At 63.5% G+C, this 10,725-nt stretch overlaps 2 protein-coding genes across 2 annotated transcripts in view; one reads left to right on the top strand and one right to left on the bottom strand.

The window, feature by feature from the left end:
* Positions 1–2,551, top strand: part of CHLRE_04g230438v5 (uncharacterized protein) — an 11,516-nt gene extending 8,965 nt beyond the window's left edge. The window contains exons 15-16 of the mRNA XM_043062098.1: positions 162–251; positions 597–2,551. Of these exons, the coding sequence (XP_042925450.1) occupies positions 162–251; positions 597–743 (237 nt within the window). The 3' untranslated portion in view covers positions 744–2,551. The remainder of the gene's footprint in view (positions 1–161; positions 252–596) is intronic.
* Positions 2,552–2,823: 272 nt separating this feature from the next.
* CHLRE_04g230340v5 (uncharacterized protein) overlaps positions 2,824–10,725 on the bottom strand; it is an 8,912-nt gene continuing 1,010 nt past the window's right edge. Inside the window, exons 3-15 of the mRNA XM_043062097.1 lie at positions 10,691–10,718; positions 10,105–10,178; positions 9,576–9,747; positions 8,676–8,781; positions 8,192–8,414; positions 7,792–7,887; positions 7,505–7,569; positions 7,079–7,236; positions 6,495–6,868; positions 5,957–6,124; positions 4,752–4,861; positions 4,180–4,267; positions 2,824–3,804 (exon numbers count right to left, since the gene is read on the bottom strand). Of these exons, the coding sequence (XP_042925449.1) occupies positions 3,646–3,804; positions 4,180–4,267; positions 4,752–4,861; positions 5,957–6,124; positions 6,495–6,868; positions 7,079–7,236; positions 7,505–7,569; positions 7,792–7,887; positions 8,192–8,414; positions 8,676–8,781; positions 9,576–9,747; positions 10,105–10,178; positions 10,691–10,718 (1,821 nt within the window). The 3' untranslated portion in view covers positions 2,824–3,645. The remainder of the gene's footprint in view (positions 3,805–4,179; positions 4,268–4,751; positions 4,862–5,956; positions 6,125–6,494; positions 6,869–7,078; positions 7,237–7,504; positions 7,570–7,791; positions 7,888–8,191; positions 8,415–8,675; positions 8,782–9,575; positions 9,748–10,104; positions 10,179–10,690; positions 10,719–10,725) is intronic.

Here is a 10,725-nt window from a genome sequence, read left to right as displayed (position 1 = left end):
TGCACACACGCCCGCCGTTCCCCATTCTCTCACATACTCAATCACACTCACTTGCACACACATTCACTCTCTTACACGCCCCCCCTACCTGCACACTCCCACACACACATTCACTCTCTTACACGCCCCCCCCACACACACACACACGCGCGCTGCTGCAGGGCTACGCGGCGCATGTGGCGGGCGGCTACCGGCCCCCCCGGCCCAACGCCATGGCGCAGCCGCTGTACGACCTGTGCTGCGCCTGCTGGGTGGGTGTGCGGGTGCTGGGGTGCTGGGGGTTTGTAGATACCAGCCCAGACTGAAAGAGCGAGGAGGGGAGAGGGGGCATTACTAGTTGGGACACATTTTGCAGGGGAGGGGAGGGGACCTCTTGTTAGCGCCACAGAAGTACATTTTCCCTACCACATAGCTCTCTCTCTTACGCACAACCATGGCACATCCCTCCCCGTCCTCCACATGAACGGCTACAAACACACTCACACACGCACACACACACACACACACACACACACACACGCACACACGCACACACACACACACACACACACACACACACACACACACACACACACACATCCCCCCCACACACACAGGCTGACGACCCCTGCGCCCGGCCCAACATGGTGGACGTGGAGGCGGCGCTGGCAGCCCTGCAGGCCGAGTACGCGCCCGAGCCACCCAAGGGCGGGCTGGGGGGAGGCGGCGCGGGAGGCAGCGGCTGCAGCTGCGTCATTTGCTGAGAGGGCGAGAGAGCCAGAGCCGGGACGGAGAGGGCTGTTGTTTGTTGTGGGGTCGGTTGCTTCTAACAATGCATGCATGCATAGAGCGTTCTTGGTGGCGGGTGTGGTGCGCTGTGGTGTCATTCGGTGCGTGTGGTCGAGGGCGTGCGGTCGTGTGTAAGTGACCGTTTTGAGGGTGAGCACAAGCTCCGGCAGAGGCGCTGTGCTGGTGCTGGCGCTGGCGCTGGCGCTCGTGGAGAGGGATAGCTGGACTGAAGATTGCATGCGACTCCCGAAGGGCCTGGCAGACGACGACAATAAGAGACGCGAGAGACATTAGTTGTGTGGCAAACTCTTGAAGCTTTGAAAGGACTTGAGGGTTTGACAGGAACTGATTTGCGGCTAATCGGTACTGATGTTGTGTGTACGGCACGCTGTGGTGGGCTGTTGGTCAGCCCAGATGTGTGTGGCGGCGGTTTAGCGGCCATGCCGTACTTCCTCTGTGGTGTGGCTGCGGCCTTGAAGCGGCATTGAAGAACCCTTGCAGGTCTGGAGGGTGCGGGGGGAGGGGACGGCAGAACCACTGCACTTGTACGGTAGAGTAGGAGCACTCTGACAGGCCGTGCTCGTGGATTTGCGTGCGATGTGCCCCTGCGCGGCACGTGAGTGGGTCTTGGAGTATGGAGTCGTGAAGAGCACGAACGCGTTCATCTTCTTACATTTATCGCTACAGAACACTTCTCGAAGTACTGCTGAGTGCTGATGCGCCGCCGCCGTAAGGGCCGCAGCGGGCGGCCCATCCCGGCCCCCCGCCGCCGTACAGTGCCGCTCCGAATTCCACTCACGTTCATGCGAATAATACTCTGGATCGAGAGCTAAGTGTTATTGCGGACGGTTTGCGTTCACGGCGGCGAGGCATTTGAGTATTCACGAGGAGCGTGTGCTGTGTGTATGCGTTGCTGGCACTTTTGCCAACGCCTGCTGTGTGCACGCAGTGTCGGATGGACGTCTGGTGAGGCCCGTGTGGTTGAGAGTGGGGCGCCGGGCGGCCGAATGGCCAACGGTGCGGCGGCGTTGCTCAGAGCGTCCCTTGCGACACTGCGCCCGTAGGTTGCGCCCGTAGGCGTTTAGGGCTCTCTTAGCCCGTAAGTTGGAGGTTTGTGGGGTGTTGGTTGGCTGCGGCCTTAGAGGCCAGGGCAGTGAGGCGGAGGAAGTGGAATGGTGGTGTGTCACGACCATCTGCCGGTTTGTGCCTAGCTCGGCTGCTCTTTCGTTACTTGGTCTGGCGAGCAAGGGAGCCGCGTAACACACCCTGCTGCGGGCGGGCAGCTCTGTCCTCGCGTCGCCTAAAGCGCCGTCCAAGACATGCAGTGTGAGAAGCGACGCCTGGGCCTGGACCGTAGAGTGACGTTGCTATGCGCTTGTAAGCGCCTAGACTTGGCTTGCCCTCCGATGACGCCCACCGAACTACAGAGAGAGAGAATGCTTCCCGGACCCCAGTGAATGGCCACTCCACCAGAGTTCGTTACAGCATATAGTCTGTTCTGTGTTGGTTCGGTACGAGTACGGGAGTAACGAAAGAGCAGCGCCGGGCAAGGCCGGCGCTGCGCCCTTGTAGGCCGGGCAACAGCCTCATCGCACGGCATGACACGATCCAACCGTGACACCATCCCCTCAACCCGGTCGAATGGGCCGGGGCTAAATCCTGCTCTGCCGGTGAAATGCACTGCCGGCAGAATGGCGTGTCAGGTGGCGGCTTTGGCGGTGGCCGCTGCACTGCAGCACCAGCGCTCTACTGTTGAGAGGCGGTTGGAATTGTCTGTCGAGTGTCGGGGCAGGGGACACGCGGCACGCGGCACGTCGTGGCCAAATCTTGTGTCTGGCACTTGCGCCTGCGCCCAAGGAGTCCCGGTCGGTCGCCGACACCCCCCGACACACACACACACACACACACACACACACACACACACACACACACACACACACACACACACACACACACATCGCGAGTGTGGCGTTGCGGTGTGTCTGTGTGGTGCTATCGCCTGGCCGGGCGCCCGGAGCGTGAGGAATGCGCATCAGCAAACTTCCAGCCAGCCAGCAACTTGTCGGTACAGTAACTCCGGCGTTCGACCAGCCATGCACTTCTGCTCTGCCACTGCAAACTGTTTGCCGTCTGCTTGAGGGTATGGGCATCAGCTGCACCCTACGGGACCTCGCCAACCTGCCTTGAACCCTGTCCCATCACACACACACACACACACACACACACACACACAGAGCTTGGCAAGCGGTGCGAATCAAAGGTGGCCGGACCTGGCCAAAGTCCTCCGGTCTCTGTGTGGCTGTGTGTGACGGCTTGCAGTTCAGCACTTCAGCTTACAGAGCCGTAGGGCACAACCCTGCCTGCGGCATGCTGTAGCTATCCAGCAACCCCCCGCGCGTCTGTCCAGTCCAGTCCAGTCCACTAGCCCAGTAGCGCTGTCCCCTTGCCAAGTTCTGACACCGTCTTAAAAGCTGTACGGCACCCCCCTCCAGTCAACGAGCTCCTTTCACCGCCCCCCTCCCTCAGTGTACGTGGGCTGTACCTGTACTGGTACAGGACTGCACTGCCCGCCACTCACTCCACTCACACCCCACATGCCGCGCACTGCTCCTTTCCCTCCTCGCCCCTCCTCCTCCTCCCGCCCCCCGCCCCCTGCCTGCATCCTGTACCGCTTTTCCAAACATCCTTGCAATCCACCAGTGTCCGCCTCAATGCGGCTGCCCCCCCGCCCCTCCTCCTCCTCAGTGCTGGTGCGGCACACCCGCACACATGCACATACACACACACCTCCTCCTCCTCCTCCTCCTCCTTCCGCCCCCCGCCTGCATCCTGTACCGCTTTTCAAAACACCCCCGCTCCTCCCCCTCCTCCTCCGCCTCAGTGCTGGTGCGGCTGCCCCAGGTCCAGCTCCAGGCGCACCACGTTCATCTTGGCGTCTGCCGCACCTCGCAGCCCCGCCACGTACTGCAGCTTGCGCGGCATGGCCTGGCCCTTGGTCACACGCGTCTGCACAACAGCCTCGCGCGGCTTCCACACCTGTGGTGGGGGGGGGGGGCGTGTGGGCGGCAGGCGCGGAAGAGAGGTTTAGATGTGTAGGTGTGTTGGGTGTGTTTGTGTTGGGTGTGTTTGGGGTGGGAGGGGGGTGCATGGGTGTACGTCGTATGGGCGGGGGTGCGGTGGGTGGGATACTGAGATTGCTGGATGTTGCGTAAGTAGGATTGAAGCGCCTGAGTGGTCCTGCACCGGCCTAGCCCGCATCGCCCTGTAACCACCCATGTTCACCACATGAACCGCTTACACCCTCCCGCACACAAACCCCATTAGCTTCGATATTGAACACCCCCCATCACCATCACCTCAACCGCTGCACTGCACCCCTGCGCCCCTGCACTGCACTGCACTCCCTCGCACCTGCGTCTCGTTCTCTCGCTTGAAGTGGCTCTCGGCGGTCTGGGCCGAGTGCGTGGCCTTATTGCGCAGGTTGGCCAGGGCCAGGGCCCTGTGCGAGGCGGGGAGGAGGGGTTGAGAGAGTGAGGGAGCGGGGGGGGGAGGGGCAGCGGCGAGGGGGAGGGGCTGTAGATACCAGCCCAAACTAAACCGAACCCAATGCAGTAGGGGCTAGCACGTGGTGGTGTGTACGTGCGTGCTCTGTGGGTGTGGCAAGTAGGTGCGGCGGGCGAGGGGTCGGGCAGGCGAGCAGCCAGGCAGGCGTGTGTGTAAGAGGGGAGTGTAGGCGCGGACGGGGGGCGCGGCTGTGTGTCCGGAGCAGTCGTCCAGGGCACTCATTTAGCCGCTTATCAGCAGTGCACCGTGTGGGAGCGCACCGATGGGGTAATTACAAGTGCACGCCCCTCCCCCCCCCATTTCGTACTTGTGACTCAACCTTGTCCGTCCCCAATGAACGGCGCCCCCCCCTTCCCCACCCCTCCCCCGCCCTGCCCTCCCTCCCCTCCTCCTCCTCCTCCTCCTCCTGCCCCTCTCACCTCCGCCGCAGCGCCCACACGTTCCACTCGTAGTCCTTGTCGATGTGGCGCTCCAGGAAGTGCACGGGCGTCTGACAGCCGAAGTCCACCTTGAGCGGACCAGACATGGCCTGGGTGTGTGTGGGGGCAGGGGGGAGGGGAGGGGTGTGGACGGAGGGGTTATATGCCCGGGCCCAATGATAGAGGCCGGTTGGGGAGGTAGGTGGTAGGTGGTGGATGGAAGGAGGGGGCGTCCCCCTAGAGGCCCCCGTTGAACCCAGCGTCATTGCACCTGGACCCGCAACAGACTACTGTACTGGTGTACTGCCAAACCAGGAATCCGCCCATCGCCCCTCGTTCGCCCCCTCTACCACAAGTCCCATACTATCGTCATACTGACCCGCATCCCCCCCCGCCTGTAACTAACGCCTCCTCTATCTGTGCTCCGCCAGTTTAACTTGGTTGGGTTTAGTTTGGGCTGGTAATTACCCCCCCCCCAAACAAACTGCAAACCCACCTGTCAACATCATCTCGTCTTCAGTAATCATGCATGGAACCCCCGAAGCACTCCCGAAGCATACATAGGCCACGCTCTCATCGCTCTATTGCATTGGTTTTGGTTTAGTTTGCGCTGGTATCTACAACCCCGCCCCCCTGGACTCCGCAGACATCGGTAACGACGACTACCTTACTGTGTTGTGTACCTTTGTACCTGGCTTCGTAAACTTAATGCATGTACCCCCCCCCGTCCCCCCGTTCCCCCCCTCCCCCCCACCTGCAGGTAGGTGGTGGATGGAAGGAGGGGGCATCCCCCTAGAGGCCCCCGTTGAACCCAGCGTCATTGCACCTGGACCCGCAACAGACTACTGTACTGGTGTTCTGCTAAACCAGGAATCCGCCCATTCCCCCTCGCTCGCCTTCTCTACCACAAGTCCCATACCATCCCCAAACTGACCCGCACCCCCCCCCCCCTCGCCCTGCTGCTCCGCGACGCCTCGGCCCACATCCCGTAAGTATTATCGCTCGCAACTAACGCCTCTGCCTGCATTCCCGTTTTCGTTGGTTTTGGTTTAGTTTGGGCTGGTATTTACAACCCCCCTTGTAAGTAACGCCTCTTCTATCTGTGCTCCGCCAGTGTAACTTGGTTTGGTTTAGTTTGGGCTGGAGATTACACCCCCCCCGTCCCCCCCCCGTTCCCCCCTGTTCCCACCAGCCCTCCCCCCCACCTGCAGCACGGCGTGCACGTCCGCGCTGGCCACCGGCGGCGGCAGTCCCAGCGGCCGCGCCAGCAGCGGCTCCCGCGCCACCGCGGCGGCCACCCCCGCCAGCACCGCCGCGGGGTCGGACAGGAAGGCGCGCATGTCGGCGTTGCTGGAGAAGCCGTACACCTTGTCCTGCGGGGCAAAACACACACGTGCGTGTGTGTGTGCGGCAGTGTGTGTGTGTGTGTGTGTGTGTCAGTGTTGTACGGCGTCGTGGGTTGTGACGTGGCATTCTGTGTTGCAATCTTGTGTGGTATGGGTGTGTCTATGCCACTGCTATGTGTTGGACTTCTTCCCTTCCCCGTCCTCTACACACCAAGTAGCGACACGCACGTACTTCGCGCTGCTTCCCTGTGTAACACATGTAACGCACTCCCTGCCCCCCCCGCCCCCCCCACACACCAACACACACACACACACACACACACACACACACACACACACACACACAAACCCCAAAACACACACAAACCTCAAAACACACACACACACACACCCTCACCCCGAAGGCCAGGTATCCCAGGCGCGGGTTGGCTCTCCGCAGCAGCGCCACACCGCCCGCCGCCGCCGGCCGCCCGCCCAGAGACCCCGGGCAGAACCCCGCAAGCGCCAGACCCGGCTGTAGCTGGCTGTGGCTGGCGGGCCGGATGTACTCCAGAGGTGGGGGAGCGGCTGTAGCAGCAGCGCCGTCCTCGCCCTCGGCTGCTGCTGCTGCTGCTACTGCCGGCGGCTGGCCTGAAGCCAGGGCGTCCAGTCCAGCCAGTGTGGCCTCGTCCAGCTGCTCGCACAGGGCCTCGACGGCGGCGGCGGCGGAGGGCGGCGCGCCGGCGGCACCCGCGGAGGCGACACGCGAGCCTGTGGCCGAGGTGGAGGTGCCTGGGTTTGGGGATGGGGAAGGGGGGCGGGAAGTGTGGGTTGCTGGTAGGGACTGGGAGCTGGCGTGCCCATGCTGTTCCAGTGCTTGTGCTCCACGAGTGACGCACCACGATGCAACCACTCCCACACCGCACCCTGACCGCCCTTCCCGCAGCCGCCCACGCCCACGCCCACTCCCCCCCCGCCCTCCTGGGCGCCCCACCCGCACACCTGACGTCTTCTTGCCGCCTGCCGCTCCTCCCGCTCCCCCTCCTGCCAGCACGCTGCCGGGCGTCAGGGCGCTGAGCTCGCCGAGTTCGTCGTACAGGCGCTGGCGCACCACCAGCAGCCGCAGCTCCTGGTGCAGGCCCGCGTGCAGCGCACCCAGCCTGTGTGTGTGGGGGGGTGGGGGGTGGGGGGGGGGGGTTTGGGGGCGGGGTAGCCGTTCATGTGCAAAATTGGGTGGGGGTGGGGGTGGGGGGTTGGGACGGGGTAGCCATTCATGTGGAGAATGTAGTTAATGAGACACAAGCATGAAGTGCCAATACATAAAAGGGTCCAGGGTCTGCGCGTAGACGACTCCTCCCCCTACCGACCCGCGGCCCCTGCTCCCGCCCGGCCCCCTGCTCCCGCCCGCCCCCCCCCCCGCCCACCCACCTGTCGAACAGGGGATACACGCGGTCCTTGGGCACTGCCGCGGAGCCGCCCACCGCCTCAGCCACCTGCGTGTTTGCGTGTGTGTGTGTGTGTGTGTGTGTGTGTGTGTGTGTGTGTGTGTGTGTGTGTGTTATAAACAGCACAAGGATAACACACACGTGTGAGTGTGCGTGTGACCAGTAAGCCACAATTCAGCCGAGCACAGGGCCGCAATGACGTGCAGGGCTCTGTCTTCGTCCCCCCCCCCTTCCCCCCGGCCCCCCCCCGCCCCCCCCCCCCGCCCACACCTGCACTAGCACGTGCTCCAGCTCGGCATCCAGCTGCTGTGCCGCCTCCAGCCCCTCACCCAGGTCCGCGGACAGCGACTCGAACAGCTGCAGAGCCTGCGCGGCGGTGTGTGTGTGTGTGTGTGTGTGTGTGTGTGTGTGTGTGTGTGTGTGTAGCGGGGGAGGGGTAGAGGTGTGGGTTGCAGGTAGAGGGGTGTGGTGGTGATGAGGTAGGTAGGCAGGTGCGAGGGTGTGGACTGCAGTGTATGAACCGCCGACGACCGCGTGCCGCAAGGCCCCATCCAACCCTTTCCATGTCATACGCACCACCACTGTCTCCCTCCCCCTTCCCCTCCCCTTTCCCCTCGCCCGCCCCCTTCTCCCGCCCCCTACCCCCGCCCCCACTTCCCCTGCCCCCTACCTGGCCGCGATTGACGATCTCCGAGTGCAGCTGCCGCCGCCGCGCCGCCACGTCAGCAGGCTCCGCAACAGGCTCCGCAGGTTGTGAAGCGGCCGCCTCCGCGCCGCCCTCGCCCTCTCCTGCTTCCTCCGCAGCCGCCGGGGCTGATGGCGGCGGCGGCGGCGGCAGTCGCGACAGCAGCACCTGCAGCTGGGCCAGCTGCTCGCCCACCTCCACACAGCACCTGGGGGGCACACACGTGGTGTGGAGGGATGCGTGGAGCATGGGTTCTGGCAGTATTGAAAACGCGTGCACGTGCATCTGTGCGTGTGTATGGGGGGGGGCTGTGTCGCGTCTGCCCCTTCCCCTTGTGTTCCCGCAGGCGCAAGGGACGGGTGCAAACAACACCCTGCCCCCCTCCCCCCGTGCCCCTGCCCCCCCCCCCGCCCCCTGCACTCCCGCTGCCCCCTAACCCCGCTGCCCCCTGCCCCCCCGTCACACACACCTGCTGATGTCCCTCAGCAGCCTCTGCGCCTGGGGCAGGTAGCTGGCGGCCGCGGCGGGCAGTGCGGAGCCGCCCGCGCCGCAGGAGCGGTTGTACAGGCAGATGCCTGCAGGGGTTTGTGGTGGGTCGGGTTTGGGGGGCAGCAGGGAAGCGCTGAAGAGTTGAAGAACACACGGAACAGGAAGCGGTGTGTGTGTGTGTGTGTGTGTGTGTGTGTGTGTGTGTGTGTGTGTGTGTGTGTGTGTGTGTGTGTGTGTGTGTGTGCGTGTGGTGCGTATGCCTGTGAGACACTCCCCAAAGAGAGGGGGAGAACGGAAAGTACATGGGCGGGGCTCACGGTACCGTGAGGCCCAGGCACTCCTACGATTCCTAGCTTCGCGTCGCTACTCCTGGCCGCTAAGTCCAAGCTCCCGCCCAATCCTCCATGAAATTCTCACCTACGAGCGAATGTGTGTGTGTGTGTGTGTGCGTGTGTGTGTGTGTGTGTGTGTGTGTATGTGTGTGTGTGTGTCTGTGTGCGTGTGTCTGTGTGCGTCTGTGTGTGTGTGTTAAAGAGCACAAGGAAAACATGTGTATGTGTGTTAAAGAGCACGAGGAAAACATTGCGCAAAGACAGTGTATGCGATACAGCAAAGCGACGGTTGACGGATATGTGTGTATGTGTGTAGTTGCATGTCAGCATGTGCACCCCATTTGACTTGGTTTGGTTTAGTTTGGGCTTGTGTTTGCAACTCCCCGCCTACGCCCCTCCTCCGCCATCTACCTCACGCCCCCGCTCCCCACTCGTGCCCAGTAGGGCTTTAGCGTCTCCACCTCCCTTCTGCCCCCACCCCTGCTGTCTACTCCGCTACACTTCTCTGTACCAATCCTTGCAACCCCCCGCCTTCCCCCCCCACACACCTGTGCAGATGCGCGCCAGCTCCGCCAGCTGCGTCAGCCGCTCGCCCTCCGCCAGCGTCACGAACCGCGACACGGCGCTGACCGGGAACACGGACTCCAGAGCGGCGCGCAGCTCGGCATGGGCGGTGGGGTCGGCCACGGCCAGCTCCAGACCCGCCTCCACAGCCACTGCCTGCAGGGCAGGAGAGGGGGGGCGGGAGGGGCGCGAGGAGGTCCCACAGGGGGGGGGAAGTCGGGGTCCGCAGGTTGGCACGCGTACGGCGAATTAAGCCCCAGAAGGCCGCAACCCACTGCCACGCATGCACGCAGCACCCGCTCCCCCTCTCCTCCCTCGAGGTACTGTCCTGCGTCTGGGTGTCTCTGGTATCTTACCCCCATCCCAGAAGTAATATCACTTGCAACTAACGCCTCGACTACCTGTACTCCGCCCGTTTCAGCTTGGTTTGATTTAGTTTGGGCTGGAATTTACAACCCTCCCCTCCCCTCCTCCACTCCGCCTCGCCTCCCCCCCCCGTCCACCCCCTCACACCTCCAGCACCAGCTTGTAGAACTTGTCGTAGGCGTCAGGCGTGTTGCCGCGCAGCGCCCGCGGGCCGGTCACGGCTGCGCAGTGGGTGATGTGGTGGTGGTGGTGGTGGTGGTGGTGGTGGTGTTCGTGCTGGTCATGCGGCGGCGTGTCAGGCGCAGGCCGGATGTGCCCGGCTCCTCAACATTTACTGCCCGTGTCCGTCTCCCTCCCGCACCCCCCGGCCTCCTCCCGCCCTGCCCCCTTACCACCGACCTGCCCCTTATGATGCCCATGTCTGTCCCCAGCGCTGCCCCCGACTCCACGTCCCTCGCCCTGGAGCAGGATTTGCCGGGCGTGTCACCCGCCGCCCACCTCCTGCCCGTGTGTGAACCCCGTGCATTCCCACCCCCACATCTTCACCCGCACACTCACACCCACAACCACACCCACACCCACGCCCACACACACACGTACACATTTGCAGGCGGAGTGTCGTCCCGTGCATCCCCCCAGGCCACGCTCTCCTCCTCGCTTCTTTGGCATTTGGTTTGGTTTAGTTTGGGCTGCTGTCTACCGACCCCCCCCGTCTCTCCTCACACACACGCACCTCGCTGCAGCATGCCCGCCCGCTCCTGCTGCTCC

The sequence above is a fragment of the Chlamydomonas reinhardtii genome, chromosome 4 (genome assembly GCF_000002595.2).
Source record: "Chlamydomonas reinhardtii strain CC-503 cw92 mt+ chromosome 4, whole genome shotgun sequence".
NCBI classification, from domain to species: Eukaryota; Viridiplantae; Chlorophyta; class Chlorophyceae; order Chlamydomonadales; family Chlamydomonadaceae; genus Chlamydomonas; species Chlamydomonas reinhardtii.
Note: the sequence above shows the minus strand (reverse complement) of the source record. Positions and strands in the feature narration are given on the sequence as shown.